The sequence below is a fragment of the Siniperca chuatsi genome, linkage group LG9, assembly GCF_020085105.1.
Source record: "Siniperca chuatsi isolate FFG_IHB_CAS linkage group LG9, ASM2008510v1, whole genome shotgun sequence".
NCBI lineage: Eukaryota > Metazoa > Chordata > Actinopteri > Centrarchiformes > Sinipercidae > Siniperca > Siniperca chuatsi.
The window spans coordinates 23,985,173-24,006,585 of record NC_058050.1 but is presented as its reverse complement, the minus strand read 5'-3'; the positions used below and the strand labels follow the sequence as shown (position 1 = coordinate 24,006,585).

Sequence of the window (21,413 nt, the reverse complement as noted above, 5' to 3'; positions counted from 1 at the left end):
GGTTAGGGTATAAAAAACAAATGGTATTAATTTTTGTACTACAGTATGTTTAATAGCTGTACTGTGCTTTTTACTGCAGTATTGACTGGGTGAATATTAGGAGGAGAGTAGTCGAGATGAGGGAGGAGAGGGTCCATGACTGGAGCATTAGAGCAGGATTTGGGGTGAGACAGTAGGCCCTGAGGGCACATGTTTGTTCTACTGTCTCCTAATGCAACAGAAGCAGCTTTAATAAAATAAAAGCAATAACAGCTTTTACATTCACACACACACACACACCCATACATTCACACACACTTGCACAAAAAGCTGTTTTGTCACCCACCAGATCCACCAAATGCATCAGCAGCGGGGCCCGCGGCCACGGCAGCAGAACCGTCTCCTGGGGAAGGTGCAAACGCATCTAGGGTATTGCAGACGAAAACAGCCAGAACACAAACGCAAAACATAACACCCGGGCCAACACACCGACAGACACATGGATGTAAAGAACAAAAGATGAGTAAACAGATGGAATGGACAGGAAACAAAAATGAGAGGTCAGCATCTGGAAAAAGTAGAGAATACAAGAAATATGCAGCCAGAGAATGATCTGATTGTACCATCAGTCATGTGATGAATTTTGAAGGGCTGCATAATGCTGCATTCAGTGAGTGCACTACCTGTGCAGGCTTGTGAAATGAGGCACGTTGTCACAAGTTACTCGTACTCTGTGACAAGAGGGAAGATGTCAAGTTCAGAGATGGACGAGGCAAAGTCTCTCTTTGACAAAGAACCTCAATTGACTCTTTTCAGCAGATATTTGGCGCTTCTCCAATGTTAGGGCTGAGGTTAATATTAAAAAGCCAAAATATCATTAAATATAATCCAGCTACTCATCATCTTGACATATTTATGCAAGTGTTAGTAAGCCATTAGGGAGAACATCATTAAGGGCGATAAACAAAAAAAGCAAAAAGCAGCAAATACCATAAATTCGAGTCATAATAGCAGATTAATTACATTGCAGTGGGTTTATTGAGGTGCACACGATTGTGACAAAACACGCTGATGAATGTTTAAAACACATTCATGTCAAAACTCATTAGTGTTTTGTTGTAATTGTGCAGCTTTGAATAAACCCAGAAAAAAGCAAGTAATCCACTATACTGGCTCCTATTTTTGGGATGTGCCACAGGTCATAAATGTTTTTCTCTGTGCTCAATGCAAAACAGAGTGTGTGAAAGCCTGACATTATGTCAGCACATTAGTGTACATGGTACACTAAGTACATGGTTGCAACAAAGCAGGATGTAAAAACATTAGAAAAAGGTGAGGAGAGAGAACCATTACATCTGAGCCACAACACTAAGCATCTGATTTTCTGAAAAATATACACCCACCGAACTTTGAGAAACCCAGAAGGCTATTTAACAATGCTCACCGCTGCCCTGAAGGTATTTCCAGACTTTTCTAACCATCTAGATGAAAGATTTCCGCTGCCTGATAAAAAAAAGACTGTGCCTCTTTTTCTTAATCAAAGGAAGCAGAACCAAACACGCTATTTCTCCTTGCTCAATGTGTGCAACATGAACCAAAATTAAAAACTGTGTAATGAGTTATACTGGTATATCGATGTTTCTATCCAATATTTTATATTTTCAATACAAAACAAAGCATTATAATTTGCTTGTGTACATATGTCATGTATAACTACATAGAAATACAGTTGCAACTTCAGAAACAGGTTTAAAATCCTTTTTATCGTGCAGCAGACAAAATATTTTTTCATCCAGATAGTTAGAAGAGTCTTTAAGGTTTCTGAAAGTATCTTCAAAACTGCACAAGTGTTGTTAAACAACTCTCTGAGTTTTTCAAAGATAACCAGGCAATCATTTTTTTGAAAATGTGACGTTTAGCTCTGTGACTCGAATGTAATGGTAATACATGAGAGGCACAAACTTCGACTGTGGTGCCATCTGCTTACTGAAGTGTCATAATGTACACTTGTTTCTAACAGGTTTTTCAGGTTTCTACTGTTTTCATGTTACATCAAAAAATGCAGGCACCTCAAGGTCATATTCTCCCCAATCTTTAGATATCAGATAAACGATGCATACGTCACATTAACGTGTAATTTGATGGGATAAAAGCCTGGAGATTTTTGTGGTTTTATGATGAAGCACTCCTCATGAATAAATTAGTAGTTGCAATGCTAAGTTTAGGGAGTGATAACCAAATCCTTATCCTCTATATACAATCTTTATACAAAAGGAAACCTATCAGTAAATTACTAAGGGGGCTCGTTGCAGACAAGCAGGCAGCTGCCATGCTGTGTATCCTGGTCTACATCCTATTCTCAGACCAGACTGACCTCCGAAGAGATCCATGTCTGCAGCTGCGGTGGTGGCGGGAGCTGAGACGGGCAGCGAGGCGGGCGTTGGTGCGGCTGCAGCGGCAGTGGTAGCTGCAGTGGCTGTGGGCGCGGAAGCTGCAGGGGCAGCAGCGGCTGCATCATCAGCATCAGCAGACTCTCCCTCTGCCAGGAGAGCTTCAGAGGCTTCATCAGTGGCAGCCGGAGTTGCTATGCGGATAAACCCCGTAATCCAAACGGCACGACGCAGTAACAACCCCAAAAGAGAGAAATAGGAGAAAAAAGGAGATGGTATGGAGATGACAGCGTCAAAGAGACTGAAAAATTAAAGAAGACAGGCTTAGCAAGGAGGATTTGGGTGCTAAAGGTGAAAATAGCTTTACACAAAGACAATGAGAACTTTAGGTACAAAGCCAAGTTGGGCAGTGAAAAATCAAATGCCTGCAGGTATTTCTTGTATTCAGTCTGTAGCAGAGTGCTGTCAACAGTATACTCACCCTCAGCCAAGAGATCTGTACAAAAGACAGACAGAGAAAGACAGAAGGTGAGAGAATGAATGGCAACGTGAACAGAAGAGTATGGAGATGATCTGATGAAATTTAGAAATCTTTCATTTGCAAGCTGCCAATATTATAGAGAACAAGCCAGAAAAAAACAGACATGGAGTAATGGTAAAGCCCAATAGAGCTAAAAGCTCCTTAATGTAATTTAGGCTTTCAAAGGCTACAGTTGGACTCTGGCCACCTTCAGGGTATCAGCAGAGATGTGGGGATAAACAGAGGGCATGCCAGAGAGCAACAGCAGATTTTTAATGGAAATGCTATGTAATTTAAACCACAAATAAAACATCAACGAGGGTATCACTTTTTTACCCTAATATAGGGAGTCATTCTAAAAGACCACAGTTTGTTTGTTTGAGTTAATTTACTGCAAACTGTATATACTTGATATTACTGCTAACAATTTTCCAAAGCATACCATAGGTTTTTTTTAATCGATTGCCTTCTTCCTACCTCTTCTAAGCAGCAATTGGTTTCCATTAATTTGAAAAGTGGCATTAAAATTACTCTTCTGGGACCTTAACTCACTGTATGCTTTGGAAAATGGTCCACAGTAATGTAAAGTAAAGGATTTGTGGTTAATGGGATGAAACATGCAAAACATCAGCATGGTCCATTTGAATTTAATGGAATTTAAGTCTATTAAATATGCTCCATCATTTACTGATATTTTTATCTGTAAGAAGATTCAAGTTTAGGCCAACAAATATCCATTTAGCACAAATTTGCTGTTTGCTAAATCCCTCCCCCCGAACAGCTTCATAGCTACAACTGTAACTCGACAAGGCAGGTCTGTCAAACTTTTGATTTCTCAACATGTTTAAGTGGTGTGCATGGGGCTGCAGTGAGAGAGATACAGACCATTTAAAGAGTTTGGGGTGTGGTGTCTTTTTTTTTAGGCTTTCCAAAACCAAAAACACAAGAGAAAAAGCGTAGGGAATGGGGCAGCTGTGGCTTACAGGTAGAGCAGGTCGCCCACTAATTGGCGGTTTGATCGGCGTCCCCCAGCCCACATGTTGAAGTGTCCTTGGGCAAGATACTGAACCCCAAATTGCTCAGTGAGTGTGTGTGAATGATTAGTTTCTTTCTGATGAGCAGTTAGCACCTGCCATCAGTGTATGAATGTGTGTGAATGGGGTGAACGACATGTAGCATAAAGCACTTTGAGTGGTCGGAAGACTAGAAAGGCGCTCTACAAGTACAGTCCATTTACCATTAAACTGTATGTTGATCTGCTCTAACATAAGCTGCAATCATTAACATGTCCGGTTAACTAGCTTACAGTAATAACCAAGTGTTACTCCTGAAGCCAAGCAGCATATCATTAGCTAACTATATTATCATGTTGGGTGAGAGGTTTCGTTAAAATAATCCCTGTTCACAGCTAGAACGTAACAGAAACAGAGACAGTTGCTGTGTCTGAATTTGCGTTCTTTCGTACTTTTGCTATTTTGAGTATTTGAGTGCGTTCACACTGACAATTATGGCAAAATGCAGTGCGCATTGGCTACATAGCGGAAGGGGATTGGGACCATCAAACTTGTGAAAATGGCAGATGAGTAAGCTGCAGCAGTTCCGGTGGCTCCGGTAAACACCGCAGTATACAAATTTAAGTTATACATGTGTTTTTTTCCACTAAGACTTTCAAGGGATAAATTATATACTGCATCTGAACAAAAAGCTTGATCGGCGTAGCAACAGTAACTACTGTGTTCACAGCTTTGGGGACAATCAGTTACTGAGAGAGCAGAAATTTCTCACCTCCCCATCCAGTTATGGAGGAAGTCGCTGCAGCGCCCCCTGCTGATGAGGAGGACATGGGGTCTAGATCCAACAAGAACCCATCATCAAGAGCACTAAACACAAAGTAAGAAAGAGAGAGGGCGTGTTGACAGAGGGAATCCATTTCTAATGAAATATTGATGCTCGGATATTGATGCAGCTCAGATGAAACACTTTGTAATATTGTTGAGTGATTCTCACTTGCTGGTAGTGACGGTGGTGGTGGGGGCCGGTGCAGTTGGGGTGACAGAGGGTGGAGGAGGTTTGGCAGGCGGCCCGGGGCGAGCAGGGGGCCCGCCGGTTGCAGCAGGAGGTGCGGGCTTGGACGGCACAGCAGCAGCAGCAGCCGGCGAGCTGTTGTTGGCTGTCACGTCCTGCCGCAGAGAAAGACCCCCGTTAACATGGTGACCATGGTGACCATTATGTAAGCTGATGTGATTCAACAGCTTTTTAACATGTGAATTCACAATGAATCACTACCTGTCTGTAGCAGGAACAGTTAAGGGCAAAGTCGAATTAAGCATTTATGCTTTTACTTACTAAGCTGCTCTGTGATGATCTCAATAACTGTGCTTTGACATTGAAAAGTGCTATATATAAATAAAGGCTATCATTATTACCACTACATTATGATTATCATGAAACACAGCTTACCTTAGTGGGCGACCTGCAAAAGCAATGATAGCATATGAGTTATAGAGTTTAATGATGTACATGCTGAAACATAATGGCTGTAACTGAGATGGGAGGCAAAGTGACAGCTTAAGTATCACTTTGGTGTTTTCAGGCAGGAAGCATTTCGAAGCAATTCCATTCAGCAAACATCTGCAATTAATGGATCCAGATGCACTGCTGAGCAATACTGTAGCATCTTGGCCCCAGCTCCTCTTCAACAAAGTTTTGCTGTTCAACATTACAGACAGAAAGTAAGAGCTGAATGTTTCTGAATGGCATGCGTCTAAAGCTTTGTAAAAGTGGGGGCTGATTGTACATTAATATGATAACAAAGTATGTACAAGTACAAGTAAATATGTTGTACAGTGTGTCAATTACATCAATTATGCATATGATGATAGGTCACAAATGTGAACAGAATGTTTACAGGAAAAATAAACAGTGTGTGTTTTCTATAGAGTTGCATCTTGAACAAAATTATAGTACACAACAATACAAATGTCAGTTGCTTGTTCAGATGTACTTTCTATAGAATCACTGAAAACTGTAACCAAAATAGAACAAAACATTTTATTTATCAGTACAAATGATGGTAAAATAATATTTACATGTCCTTTTCTCATTGACAGAGAATACTTACTTATCCTCTCTGAGTTGAGCAAAGACAGAGGAAATGAGATGTTAGAGAAGTAACAGAGGGAGAGAGTGTAGATCGAGTTGTCACTGATGTAACACTGATCAAAGATCAAACAGGCAACACGGAAAGAGCTAAATTACTGTAAAAGCAGCAAACAAACCCAGGTACATGTTGGACTGCCGAGCTATCCTGAGCCAAAATCACTACAGATATGGCTTTCAGTATGGCAACAGCCTTTAAACTGTATAATTATGAGATTATCGAAGCGTCAGCTCTGTGTTACTGCTGGTAAACGATTAAAAAAACAAAACAGGTTGCATGTATATTGAACTACTTACGGCTTCTTCCCCTCCAGCGTGTTAAGATGGGTCTCCAGGGACTCCAGAAGACTTTCTGGGGCCTGTATAATAATAAAGAGAGGTTGATACAACAGGGACTTACAGTATGCTGTTATCAGCTCTAGCTCAAACACAGTATAAAGTTGGGTATGGCTGAGAATACTGATTATACTCCACAATAGAACACAGTGGACCACACAGTCAAATAGAAACACTGAAGAACTGGGTTATTTCTATCCATCACACTTGAGTTGAGTGACTGCTTCTTAGACCATGCCTCCTCTTGGAATAAGAGTTTGGATATTAACCACATGTAACCTCTGCTGCACCTTTACCAAACGGACATCTCATGTGACACCGGCTCAGGTTGATCTCACAATGAAACCGTAAAAAAGTTATTGGATGAATTACCTGGCATCCTCAAAGATGATGGATGTCAAGGTGGGTGTCTATATTTTGCCTGGCCTTATACTGCAGGTAGCATGAAACGTACCATTTAAGCGTGTCAGGCTAGCATGCTTTAACTGATCACGTGCCCCTCTCCTGGTGCACTGATAATCATCTTCAGTGTGTAGTTTTTCAGAATAATCTAATCATTATCAACTTGACAGCACTGACTCTTCAGTCTGTTCTCCGATTCATTCATATTTGAACTTCAGTCTGTCTCTGGGTTCAGGGCCTGACGCATTGCTATTTTCAGTGTTCATGCTACATCTTACTGAAATCTTTAATGATTTTTACTTTATTTGATCAGATATTCCCTATGTTAAGTCATAACTTTGCCAATTTCATACCACTGTATTTAGGCATATAAGAGCAAATACAGTAATTATAAAATATTTGTCAGCTACTTTATCAATTAATTATGTATTATTGGAAGTTGTCAGTATATAATTAGCAGAATTCCATTTGTTACACAGGAAATGGAACACCAAGAGGGGGATAAAGCAGGATTTAAAAAACGAACCCAAAATGATTAACAATGAAACAGAAAAGAACGCAGAAAAAGGTTTAATCTTAATGCTAATAGAGAGAACAATGTTCCAGCCAGCCACGATGCAAAGCTGCATGCTCAACCAGGCTAAATGGGATAGTATCACCTCCCGACATGCAGTAAAATATCCAAAAGGCTTATTAAGAGAGGTCAAAGCTAATTCAGCCAGTGAAATAAGTCGATAATTTCCTTAATTCCCTGCTCCATTTCCTGGATCTATCCATTTAAAGCTGTCTGGTCTATTATCCCTAAAACTTCAAGAGAACAACAAGGCAGATAGGCTGTTCATTTTATATCTTGCCACAGAGAGGGATGGGTAGACCATTTATCATCCAGAGACTTTAATATCTGTCCTCACCACCAAGAACAGAGAAGGCTGTTCTATAGACAAAGAACAGATATAACAGCTCTATTACCGAAATGCTTAGACTCAGTTCTCATCTGAGGAGGCCAACATAAAAGCTGCTGAACCATCTCCCTGTGTATGTGACAGCAACAGGCCTCCAGGCATATGTTTGGAAAATGATCTGATATGACTGTCACTGCCATCATTTGCAGAGTGTTTCCTACATCTACTCACTGCTCTAAAACATAGCACACAAGTGTACATGAGTGATGACATAACAACACATCTACAAAGACAGAGTCTTGTTAGTGCTGATGTAATTCCTCCTGGAAGGGATAAGAGTAGATATATATATATATATATATAGTTTGCTCTCCTGGACACATTCATCCCATTTTACCAGCCATAGAGTATCTATTTTTTAAAGACAGGGGCCTCTAAGATATGTAGGTTGGGCTGTGAAGATCTATGATGTTATCCTGCTAATTTAAGGCAGAGTATTACTTGAAACACTGGGGCACATTGGCTAGTAAGAAAAATGGTGGGATCTTTCAAATAGAGCCACTGACCTAGTATTTATTCATTGTTTATGTTTTATTTTAACAGGCTAGCACAGGGACATTTTGTACAAATTTTCTACAATTTTTCCTTAAAAACAACCAGGAATAGTTGAGTCAGTTATTGTGTGAGGACACTGCTGTTTACCCCAAACACCGCAAACAGAGCTCCGTTTCATGCTAAAATCCAACCAGCATGTCAATAGCATTCACATGGAAACATTTGCCTATTAACAGGGTCAGAAACCGCTGCAGGACTGCGAGAGAAGAAAATGTCATCAGGAAAAAGACATCAAGAGTATTGTACTGATATTTATATGACTACAATTCAAACAGAAAGAAATCCATCACTAAAGAGTACACAATTTCTCCACAGGCAGTTTACATCAGAAAAACCTCTACTGCAATCAATCAAAACCCACAAATGAGTGCAACAAGTTCAAATGCCATCTGTGGAGGTTGTGGTATCTGTTGTTCGTATGCTTTCAAGAAAAAGAGCTGAAGGAGGGACCGGTGCAGAAGAACACATGATAGCTTGAAGGAAAGTGGATATACCTCTTGCTGTAAGTAAAATTCAAGACTCAAGTAACTCTATAAAGCAATACTTCAACATTTTTTGGAAACATTGTGCTTATTTGCTTTTTTGCTGAGCGTTAGATAAGAAGATCGATACCACTCTCATATCTGTAAGGTAAATATGAAGCTACTGCTAGCAGGTGATTAGCTTACATTACCATTAAGACTGGAACTCACAGGACCAGCAAGTAATACAGTACATAACTTCCCATAAAACCACAAATTGTTGTTTTCACATTTCACAGTTTATAACGCAGATTTTTCCCCCCTTCGTACAGAGACAGGCTAGCTAATCTAATCTTGCAACTCTCGTAGCACATCTGCAAGGCTTTGACAAAATCCTTTAACATGAATTAATGAATTTCACTGGTTCAGGAGCCTGAACACCCCATCTCCATTTCAAATAAAAGTGTCATATATCACAATATGTTCGATTCAGCATGGTGTGGACCTGTTTTATACCATTAGCCCTCCATGACCTGTCAACCCTTTATTTAATCAGACACCATTACAGCATGCTTTTCATGCAAGTCATCCATACTGCCATGTCTGAAAGGACAGAGTTTCCACACAACAGAGTTTAGAAGCCTGGGACTAATTCAGGAACCAACAGGAGCAATCGGGTTTCTCATCCTGGGAATCACTTATGTTGGTCAGTGAGCCAAAATTCAGCAATCAAAAAAGGCATAAATAAATAAATAATCTTTACAGTGACTCTACAGTTGTTATGGAAACTCTGCAGCACAATTTGAGGATAACAATCTGCTGTGCCTTTATGCAGTTGTTGAACTTGAACTATGTTTAGCTCAGAGTTTTAGCAGCGGAAAACAGCCGCCTGGTCAGCAGCAATGCTCAGCATATCACAGCTTATCCAACCGGCTCTTCCAGTCACATCATCCCACTTCATCACAGCGCCTGATGGCTGTCTTCTGGGTGTGTAATGGCTGTGCAATGTGCTTCAATTCAGTGCACTCAACAAGAGATCAAATGTTGACCTTCCCTAAGCTGTTTGCTCCCCAAAGCTAGCTCTGTGCTCACTACTCACACTCTCAGCCTGAATGATCAATCTGCATCTCTGGAAGTGAAAAGAGAAGCAGAGCGGCACAGGGGCCGTCAATCAGCAAAGAACCACAGCTCAATGGTTGCATGGAGAAGTGCACAAGGGGTACAGTGGGAAATGCCTCCTTTTTACAACATAGTGTGGCTGTCTGTGAATGTCTGATTATTATTATTATTATTATTATTAAGAGGAGCAATAAGGGTGAACACAGCAGGAGAAAAAAATAGGTGGTAGCTTTAGACATTCACACCACATGCAGTTCAGTTAGACAAAACACAATACTGACATGCTCTGTTAGTATGTAGCCTACAAAAAACTTCACAGATCCACTAATAGCAAAACATTTTTGAAAATACATAAAGGTAAGGAAAAGCCTTAGTCAGTCTTACCTGAGTGAGTTCAGGTATGTCATTTTTGTCTATTCCCACTTGCTGTAAAAGATGACATGGCATTTTGATGCAATAGTTACCAAGCAGTACAAGATTTAGCAGCTATTCAGTGATGTAATATGCTCTGCAGGCTACCTCAGCAATTTTGAAGAATTCTGAAACGCGAGTCATTCGCGTCAGGAATCTCTTGTAAATCTCCAGCCCGTCTTTACACTGGCTTCTCTTCATCTGGAAAAATTTCTCTGGACAACAGAGACCGTGAAACATGAATGTGTATCCCCATAAAATTAAAGAACAGGTCTGGTGATATTCTATGTTTTTCTTTTTGTCGACAAAGGTCGAAAAGATCAAAACCAACAATGGATTGATCCCACAAAGAAGTAGTGTGTGTGTAGGCAAAGCCTGATATATCTTGTTCCTCTGTGCTCCATTGTGTCCAAAATCTATTAAAAACACATAAGTGAGCCACATTGTTGCATTGGGTGACATGTTCCTTCATTACCAGGAACCTACACTGTTCTGCTGCTGCAAATACTCACTAGAGCACCAAATCTGGGGCTAAAAAATAACAGTGCTCAGCTGTTTTAGCCTTTTTTTTTTTTAAAGAACTAAGTATTTGTGACCCATTTTTAGATATTTCTTTCATCAGTTCTGTAGGAACAAATGGCTTGGGGGTGAGTGCAACCGATAGTGTAGAGAAGTTGGAAAGTGTTGAGAGAAAGACTAACACATTGATGCTTTTGTTTTTTTCACGGCATTTGTTGAAAAGAATAATAAAAAATACATGTAACCTCAGCCTTATCCTTTAAGCATACTTAACGTTTGTTCATTGATTATTTCATAAATCCAGTGATAAGGGAAAGGAGTGATTCTTTACCTAGCAGGTTAATGATGCCGTCATTGTAGCAGGCATATAACTTGATCAGATCTTTGAAGAGTAGCAGAAAGCAGGCATTTATCACTCCATTGTTCAGTTCCTGTGCATGCACCTACGGACAGAAATGTGTGGTTAGGATTTTGAAGATGAACAGATGAAACACAAAACGGCTTAAAAAAGAAAAACTTACAAGCAGTATTAAATGAAAAAGACAATCAAAGTTCACCAAAGGCAGATAATGTTACAGTTTAATACTGATGTAATGTATAAGAACAGTTAGTCTCCAAAGTCTCAATGGTATATTTTCTAGCCTTGCTATTGAAGGTATAGCAAATTTTATATTACCCACTGAAGAATAAGAAGGTTGAAATCGACACCAATGATATAGGCTACATGTTTTGTTTCCATTATAGAAGACCTCATTAAATTCAAACCTGGTCTTACATGTGAAAGGGGCTGTAACTGACATGTCTTTGTTAAACCCAGCTGTCAGATTTTTTTCTCCACTGTGTTTATCCCTCAGCAAATTTAGTAACCTTGCAAAGTGACTTTGTTCCCTATTATCAAGTGTCACTCACATCAAAATCCAGCAGTGCGTCGATCTGGCTCTGCAGGGTGGGCATTCCTTTCAACAGCTTCTCTACTGACATGGTCCTCATCACTCCGTCAGCTCTGAGAAACAGAAATAGAAAATGTGAGAATTAGGCAGCAGCTCTCAGACAGAAAGACTCAGACCCATATACTGTCTGTCTGCCAACACATAGAGTACCTGTCTGTACCTGTCACACATATAGTATCCACCAACGTGTCTGATCTCTGTTCTGTAGTCTGCGTTTGTATTTTTCACTGCCAGCTTGTGTAGAGGGACCTTGTGTCTGCCAGCTAAACAGAGCTGTCCACTCTGTGAGTGTGAGTAATAACCCACTCTGTATTCATCTGTGCACTCAGTACACGCAGTAAAGCCATGCACTTGGCCCAACGCCGGGCTGGAGGTAGCTGAGCCCATCCCACGCACTAACGGGACCCCGGTGGGATGTGTGTTATTCTGATAGATATAGAGGGCAAGTAAGAAGGGAGCATGTTCTGGCCCCCAGATAAACTAACAAAGCATTTTCAAAAGACTGAAAATCAATAATAATGCTGAAATAGTCATGCAGCAGGGCGGTGTCATGAAAAATGAGAAACAGTACCCTTTCTTGACTCGGACAAAGTCGAAAGCCATCTGTCTGTAGGCGAAAGCCTTCTCGTTCAGATAGCGGCTGTAGCGTCTGATGAACGTGGACATGTCGTAGCCTGAGAAAGACACTCATACATAAACACATGTACAGTCTCCAATGTCAGCTCAGTGCAGGGTATCAGTAGGCTCTTCAAAGACTGACAAAAAAAAAAAAACAACTTAAAGTCAAGATGTTACACCCTGGTCCCAACCTGTTCCAAGCTTTCCCTTCTGGTAGGCGCTACAGAGCACTGTACGCCAAAACAACCAGACACAAGAACAGTTTCTACCCACAAGCCATCACTCTGATGAACAGTTAACACCAGTCACACAGTGTCAGGAACAATCCCTGTGCAATAACCCCTAACACAAACAACCACTGTACCTGTAAATTTAGCTCATTGTTAATGTAAATATTATCACTTTTTAAATCTACACACGCTCTACATACTGTATATACTCATATCCACCTACCTCATGTATATAAAGCAACCTGTTACATTAATCTAATTTATTTCAGCACCACTGCACTAATTGTCTTACTGTTTCCCAATGTTACTGTTGTTGTTTTTTGTACTTTGTACTTAAAATATATATATTTTATTGCACATAGTAGCTTAATGTTTGTCTACCTGTTGAGCTTGTTGCCCTTGTTTTTAGCCATATTTAAGTCTATTTCTGTGTATGTACATAGAGAGCAACAAAAAACTGGAGTCAAATTCCTTGTATATGTACACATACCTGGCCAATAAAGCTGAGCTGATTCTGATTTTTATTCTGGGTTTCATGTCTTAAACATAACTGTAAGGAGTCTTTGCACCTGTGATAAATATATGGGTTAAAAGAAGAGTTCAACATTTTGGGAAATATGTTTATTTATTTCCTTGCTGAAAGTTGGATGAGAAGATTGATACCACTCCCTTAAATGTGCGTAGTATGTAAGTAGTAGTAAGTATGAAGCTAAAGCCAGGAGCACATTAGCTTAGTATAAAAACTAGAAGCAGGGGAAAACTAACCTGGCATTGTCCAAAGGTAAAAAAATGCACCTACTAGCATCTCCAAAGCTCACTAATTAATACATTACACTCACACATTATATCGTTTGTTTGAGCTGCACAAAAACCAACATGTAAAAACAACAAGTTGTGGTGTTACAGAGTCAAGCTAGCTGTTTCCCCCTGCTTCCTGTCTTCATGCTAAGCTAAGCTAATCACCTGGCTGTAGCTTCATATTTAACAGACAGAAGAGTGGAATCTTCATCTAGCAGCTAAATATTAAGCTAGAGCCAGGAGACAATAAGCTTAGCTTAAAGACTGGAAGCAGGGGGAAACAGCTAGCAAGGCTCTGTTGAAAGGCAAAAATATCTGGTAAAAAGCTGGTAATGAGTGGTATTGATCTTCTCATCTAACTCTTGAAGCAAATAGGCGCTATTCCCCAAAAAGTCAAACTGTTCTTTAATAATGAGGACTTTACTAAGGAGTTTTATTTTCTTTGTGGAATCACAAGTTTCTTAGCGCTGTGAGCCGATGCTTAGATTGCTATTAAAATGTTCAATGTAATCCTGATTATGTAGTCTTTATAATGTATAATTTGGCTTTCTAAACTCTGCAAATAGTCCAGTCACCCTAGTAGACAAAATGTCCATGACAACAGACTGTGAACCCAGTGTTTATCACCAATGGAGACTGCATTCATTTCCATGGAGATGGGTTTAATTGAGGGGAGCAGGGATTAGGAGAGCTGGAACTGAGGGATGGATAGAGAAATGCTCAGGTTGGTTGTAACATTCAAGCTTGTTCTGCTGTTGCACATGTAAGTATTAGAGGGAGAGTGGAACACAACAATAAAGGGGTGAAAGAACTGGCAACGGAAACATCCGAATATAGGGAGGAATAAGGGTTGAAAATGATGCAGGGCCGGTTTAGTCAAAGAAAGGAAGGAAAGAAACACCACCCACCGTGGGAGCCAGTTTTGTCCAGGAAGTTGCTGAGGTTGAACAAGGTGTTTCTAGATGCCAGGAACTGCAGGAATCTCTGCAGGAGAGGACAAATGAAGGGTTTAGTTCTCTGCCAGGCAGTAAATGACAAATATGGTGAAATGCCATTCTTGATGAAAACTTGTGACTTTGGTGGTGGTAGCTGTAGAAGATTGCACAGTGGAGAAGAGTAAGATTCAAGACCTTATGGTGCCTCACTAAAACACTGTGAAACATCTTTACTGTCCTTAATTTGAATGGATAACACATATCAACAAAACAAAATTAAATGAATATATATATTTTTCATTAATTGAAAAATAACCATAGATTACCCCTCACAGTTATGAATAAACACATTATATCCCAGCAGTCATGGCTTGTTATATTTTTATGATAATGTTCAAACAGATGGCTCCATTTTAAATATAAGAACGGAAGGCTTGTTTCACAGCTATCTTGAAGGGGCTGTTCAGCACTCTACCCCAAACCTGTGAAATTGCCTGTAGCAGAAAGTGGAATTAAGGAAAGAGGTGTTATTCTATACTTGTCCTTTTTCTTTAGTGATAAGAGAGAAATCCAGCATTAAAGGAGCAATGCTGCAGTCTTTGTGAGTGGGAGGGTGTGAATATGAATTAGACACAAAAACAGCAAGGCCCTGGCTAAAAACAAACAGGTCTCAGGGGACAGTGGGTACATACCGTATGCGTATATTGTCTTGTCAAACATAATTTCATGACTCACACACATTTATGGCACTGTCCCTTTGAGCTTTTGTGTCCATATCACACGGATAATAGCACAAACATGGGGGAAAAAATTGCTCACACACAAACAGCTTATTTGTGAAATATGTGCGTGTGTGTGTGTATGTGTGTGTGTGTGTGTGCATGTGTGAAAGGCCATCCCATTGTGGCCTACTGCAACACAACTTAGCCTTTCCCCCTGACCCCTGCTGTATCGACTACAAAGGTTGCTGCTATTATCTTCATATCACAAATTAATGACTAAATTAACTGATGGCTTAATCTCACAGTATTTCTCTTTGTCTTCTCATTCTCCTTCTTTCTCTGGCATTGCTGTATCAATATCTCTCTCTCTCTCTCTCATTTATGTCATCCAAATTCAGTGGCAGTTTGGCCACTTTGATGGGCAGTAAAGGAGCATTTCTCTGAGTTATCCCCTGTCGCCCATTCAGAGTTTTTGCCTTTCTTCAGCTGTCAGGACATAAATTGGGTTAGGGGGTCAGGACCAGGAAGCAGAAGGTCAGTCCCTTTGCTGATACCATGACTGCTATTTACAACTATGGAGCAAAAGCAAAAATTTAAAGGGTTTTGTGCAGAGAAGACCTTGGAGTGAAATAATGGCAGTTACTCATAAGGTAAACTATAAATATACGTGGACAATCATTAGCTATTTTGTCACTGAGTTCATGTTATAACCCTTTTCTATCACTACACAGTCACTGTCAAAAGTATTAACAACTTAGAAACCAGTATTTCCCAGTATTTGGCCACTTGAGGGCAGCACAACAAACTGTAAATACAACACTGACATATTGTCACCTTATATACTGTAGGTGTTATGTGTTCGCAAACAGTTGCCTATTTACAAATCCAGCAGACATGAGGCAACATTAGCAATCATTTGGAGTCATGTTTCTGTCCACTTGACTTGGTGAATGTATATCCAAATATTCACTCTCCTTTTAGCTCTGTTTGGTCTCTTCCAACTCCTAAGGGAATTATCATCTTTAGCTGCTAAATGCTCCACAACTAGTCGCTGACTGTAATGTGCCGTTTGGTGCTAGGCAGGTAGCGTACAGTGGGTCTATCAAACCTTTTTAGCTAAAACAGCTGCCTGCTTTGTCTGGAAATGACACTGATGAGAGTGCTGAGACTGAACCAACACAGTAAAGTTGCAGTCCGTAAGAAAGAAGAAGTCCAAAACAATGAGCTGAAAGATGCTAAAATGCTCCATAAGGCTGGGGGAACTGCAGAGTTGGGTAATAATTCTCTGTGGCTTCATCACTACATGCAGCACCTTTCACATTATACAGTCTTTTTTCATATAAAAATATTGATTAGTGCAGCTTTAAGGTTGGAACAATTATCAAATTCCACATTGTCAGACTGCGTCACATATTCATATCAACTTGTTCCAGCTCTTCATTGAAGCTATTGACTTTTTTATGGCTGCAAACATCTGATCACATGGAAATATTCTAGATATTTGGTGGATCATTTTATTCACATTTACCCAGAATCCAGCCTGAAATATTTGGTGTGTTTTGAAACTTTGGGAACTCTACCTGAACTAAAATACAGTTCTGTGGATTTGAACAATGTTTGAAGAGGTTAAAATATGGATTCATATCACTCCCTGGGAACAGGAGCTGGGCTGCAAACTTGAGTTTTGTTCTTCTGGCACAAAAGCCTACTCGCAGACCCGAGTGTAATAACTACAATTTCTTCAGATTGAACAGGCAGCCTGCGGGCATACATCTCTTTCTGCACTTTTGAACAGTCCCGTAAAGGTAAAAATTCCATCATACATAACCAGCCCTGTCATTTTTAACATGGAGGCAAATTCATTCTTTTTTGAATTTGCCTACATTGAAGTCTACATGGATTAATCCAATTAAATGGTTTAAATGATTAAATTTTTTTTCCGTCCGGAAAGATAAAAACATAGTCACAATCGGAGGCTATATATTATATATATATAGCCTTATATATTAAGGGTAAACTGGCATCCTTTCAACAATTTCAACAGTCCTATAGCTTACCACATTATGAAAATATGCCTGAACATAGCATACTTGACAGCATTATTCGCCATTGATCCTAACAGTAAGGGGTCAATCTCTTTTCTATATTCATCCTTGCAAGCCCATGTTGTATTGTCTGATGCTAAATTAAGGAACGCTTGGGTAGTGGAGCTGGGTGCTGAAATCACTGACAATACGTGAAGGGCAATTCTTATTAAGATATACAACAGTTAGAACTTAGAATAGAATTTAAGATTGTACATAGACACCACTAAATCAAGGCTCCACGCTATATATCCTAACGTCTCCCCCCTGTGCATTAGGTGGAAACAGGATACAGGTACACTTGCCCATCAGCTGTGGCTATGCCCCAGCAAAACGCCTCATTCAACAACAATGGAAATCTGAGTCTAGCCCCACAATCCACCAATGGCTGAGGGAGCTTGGTAACGTGATTCATATGGAAGGCCTTCTTTATTAACTTGCTGATAAGGAAAATGTCTTCCTAAAAATCTGGAAACCGCTTCTCGACAAATGGTCGACAACCCAGTAAACTGACTTGTATATCCCATGTGCTTGACAGGTTGTGATAAGGTCCTATTCATGATGTATCACACTCACATATCTTTGGATCACTGTTGTTGACAATGCTAGTTTTTGTTTTGTCTTTTGTTTTCTGTTTGTTTCTTCTATTTCCTGAATCATATTTATTGTTCAAACATTTTTAAAAATATATATTATTTTATTTGTCCTTTTTTGTATGCTGCTTGCTCTACCATAACTGTATATATTTTTCAATCCTTGTGCTTTGTTTTAAATGGACATTACTTTATCTTGCCTCTATGTTTTAGTTTTAAATGCTGTCATTGTAATGTACACACTACCTGTCCTTAAAAAATCAAATAAACAGACTTGAAGAAAAAATGAATTCACTGGGTTGGTGGAAATGGAAATATGAATTGGTAAATAAAAAAGTGTTTAGCCAGACACTCATGTTGTTGTCTTGTCGTATTTTGTTTACCAAACATAGCGTAACTGTTGCACATTTTAACTGTGATATTAGTATGCTGGTAAGTTATTTCCACCTTTTTACACTCATAACATGGCTGACTGAACAGAGATCAGAACTACAGCTTGTAGTTCCATGCATGAAAGGCAATCTGTGCTCCTGCTACGGTGTGTTTTTGAGCAGGTATTTGTGTGTCTACTTTGGGTCTTGTGTGGAAAGTTGACTGAGCAGTGATGCCAGCACTGCCCTACTTTACATCTGACAGCTTCCTAGTACAACCAGTCTTCTGCTGACTCTACTGGGGGCTACAATCACACACTGGGGGTCAGTGGATCAGCTGGGGTAAAGTGCCTTGCTCAAGGGAAGATAAATACTTACTCACTTCCTTTGATTGCATTTTACCAGACATTAAAACTAGCAACCAACATAAGTATAAACTCAGGATGTGTGTAATTAGTATGTTAAAACCTCACCTCGTTGCCATTCACCATGAGGTGGTGTGTGGTGATCAGGGCTTTGAAAACCACCACCCAGCTGGCGTTGCCGGCCCTCTCCATCAGTGTGTCGGCCATCTGGGGGACGTTCACATTGGTCTCCTGGGTGGCCTGGATCAGGTCTGAGAAGCATTGAGGAGAAGAGGAACAGGAGGTCAGATGGTGGTGGTATTAGCAGGGGAGAGGCTCAGCACAGGTACAGCGTGTGCTGAAAGCCTTTTATTCAAGTAATGACAACACAAACCACTGCAGGGATGGTGAAAGAAGAAGACAGATGGGCTGAGAAATGACAAACAGGAGTGTGCTAGAGTAAATGCGGTGATACTGGGTCTGGGCTTTGCTGCATTTCACAGCCGCATCCTTGCATCCTAATTTTTACTTTAATTCATAGATATGTACTATGGTAGCAAAGTGTTCAGTCTCGTTTCAAGATATTGTCACAGAAAATTCTCTTAGCAACAAATCATATTATCATTATTAAATGTCACTGAGGTCTGGTCTGAGTCAAAAGTACAGGGCCATTTTTAGTAAACTAAAACCGGAGGTTATGTGTCAGTGTTAGACTAGCTAGTTTGTTAGATCTGACAGTTTTGCAGAGTCCAATGTCTGTCTAAATATGTTAATTCCTCTTATTTTGTCAATCAGATGCCTATTTAGTAAGTAGGCTTATCTGTGCAAGCAAGAGGAGCTACTTTTTATCGACAGAATTGCCTCTGGAAGCTGCCATTTTCCATCGTAATGAAATGTATTTAGATAAGTGCTTCGCATTATGCCACCATTGCCTGGTGTGAGTCACACTGGCTGCTGCTTTGTTCGTTCCTGCAGCCACCAGCACAGGCAGAGGGAGAGTGGAATATTCCACAGCAGAGAGATAGAGAGAAACCAAAAGGGAAGAAGGGATTGCAATGCAAATCAGAATTTCAGCACTACGGATCACAATCAGCCAGACAGACAGACAGTGCCAAAGGAACACACCAAGGTGTTTAGAGACTGGCCTCTTGGTCAATATAGTAGTTCACAGATGACCAAATGTAATACAGCAAATCTGTAATATGGGTAATATTGCTTATGAAACAATCTGCACAGCTAAAGCCACCTATTCCAGGTTGTTATAATATAAGTATATTGTTAAATAATCTGTTATAAGTAAAAATAACAAGTTACTTAAGCACTCTGGTATGCGTATAATTCACTTCATGGGGAAAATACTTGTCACCATGTCAGTGGCAGGACTACAGTAGGAAGTCACAACATTTTATTTAAAGCTGCATTAATCAATGTTTTTATATACCAATAGATCAAACTGGCTATGTATAATGTAAACTTGTCACTTGTAGCAACAGCCCTACAGAGATTTACCAGCTGACTCAGCAGAACTCTTTGCTCTCTCGCTTTTGAGCACCTGTTAGCTCATTGTTTTGGTTTTACGGCCACAATTTTACTATTTTGTTCATTGCTCTCATCAGTATCATTTCAAACCACAGCAGGCAGCTGTTTTCTCTGATAAACCTACTGTACACTACCTGTCCAACAACAACAGACCTAAAGAGCTAAAAGGAAAATGAATATTGGACTTACTTTTGTTGGGAGGCCAGAAACTCCTGCTGCTCCATGTCTCCTGAATGTGCTTGCTAACATATTTGGTGATAGGTGATTAGGTAATAATATGTCAATTTTATACAGTCTGCTGCCCCCAACTGGTCAAAAAATGTTTTAATGCTGCTTTAATTTTAACGTCTAGTTATATTGTGAAAACGGCTCATTTCCATTACTAAAACCAACTTTAAACTTAAAAAAGGCTGGCTAACTATTATAGTTTATTGTTTATGCTAAAGTGTTAGCATGGAGCACGTAAGTGAACAATCCCTCTGCACTACGCGGACAATTTTGGTGTCACTGTGATACATGTATTGATATAGCACTTAGTAATTTAACAGGTAAGTTGACCAAGAGGACAGTCTACCAAAATCTTAGTATACCTTGCTAATACCCAATGAATTAGAACTATCTGTAGTTGTGTTTCCTTCCTCCTGTTTATCAGCGTCTGTCAGATAACAGTAAAGCGTATGTGAAGAATATGTATTCACTGGCAGATAGGAGAGCTGTCCTCCATGGCAAACCTCAGGGCATATCTTCAGAGACAGTGTGAGGAATGAGATAAGTAGGTGTGTATGCAGAGTGATGGACGGAGAGGGAGAGAAAACATGACCGGCGTCATTTTAAAAGCCTTGATTCTGCAGAGCAGTTTGGACACAGAGCAACTACTATCGAGTCCTGTGATTCATTAATAGTGTCATATCCATGTCTGCACATTTACTGCCAGCAGACTGGGAGGCAGCTGAGAGGTGTCTATTGAATTTTCCTCCCTGGCTTAATATAGACTAAATGCCAGTACACCTCACACCTAGTACGCCTCACACATCGAGCAATCTGTCACTAGTTATAATGACATGGAGTAATGAGCAATGGGGAGTTTGGCAACTAAAAAGTTTTACTTTAAAATAAGATATCGAACAAATTGAATATTTCTAACAACTCTTATAAAAAACTGTTTTGACAGCTTTTTATAGTATTGATATATTGTATTTATGAAGGATACAAAATATGCTAAAGCTCAGTAATTGACATAATTGAGATTATTGTCATAATCTTGCTGGTTTAATCCATACAAATACTGAAGTGAAACAACAATTTGCAGTTGTACAGGAGGTTATGTTATGTCCGGACTATTTCTTGGTCAGGACCAGTAACTTCCTGTAATCTTGTGGTCACCATGAGGCAACAGGCAAAGACTCAGATACCCAC

At 39.9% G+C, this 21,413-nt stretch overlaps 1 protein-coding gene across 19 annotated transcripts in view; it reads right to left on the bottom strand.

The window, feature by feature from the left end:
• snap91a (synaptosome associated protein 91a) overlaps positions 1-21,413 on the bottom strand; it is a 56,528-nt gene that overhangs the window by 15,628 nt on the left and 19,487 nt on the right. For 12 of the 19 annotated variants that reach the window (XM_044207031.1, XM_044207032.1, XM_044207016.1 and 9 more), the window contains exons 2-16: positions 18,588-18,730; positions 14,318-14,393; positions 12,335-12,437; positions 11,723-11,816; positions 11,145-11,256; positions 10,403-10,509; positions 10,268-10,309; positions 6,346-6,407; positions 6,011-6,019; positions 5,350-5,362; positions 4,897-5,069; positions 4,675-4,769; positions 2,851-2,865; positions 2,354-2,563; positions 326-403 (exon numbers count right to left, since the gene is read on the bottom strand). In XM_044207031.1, the coding sequence (XP_044062966.1) occupies positions 326-403; positions 2,354-2,563; positions 2,851-2,865; positions 4,675-4,769; positions 4,897-5,069; positions 5,350-5,362; positions 6,011-6,019; positions 6,346-6,407; positions 10,268-10,309; positions 10,403-10,509; positions 11,145-11,256; positions 11,723-11,816; positions 12,335-12,437; positions 14,318-14,393; positions 18,588-18,730 (1,332 nt within the window). The other 7 variants (XM_044207027.1, XM_044207018.1, XM_044207025.1 and 4 more) reach the window with 5 other exon arrangements.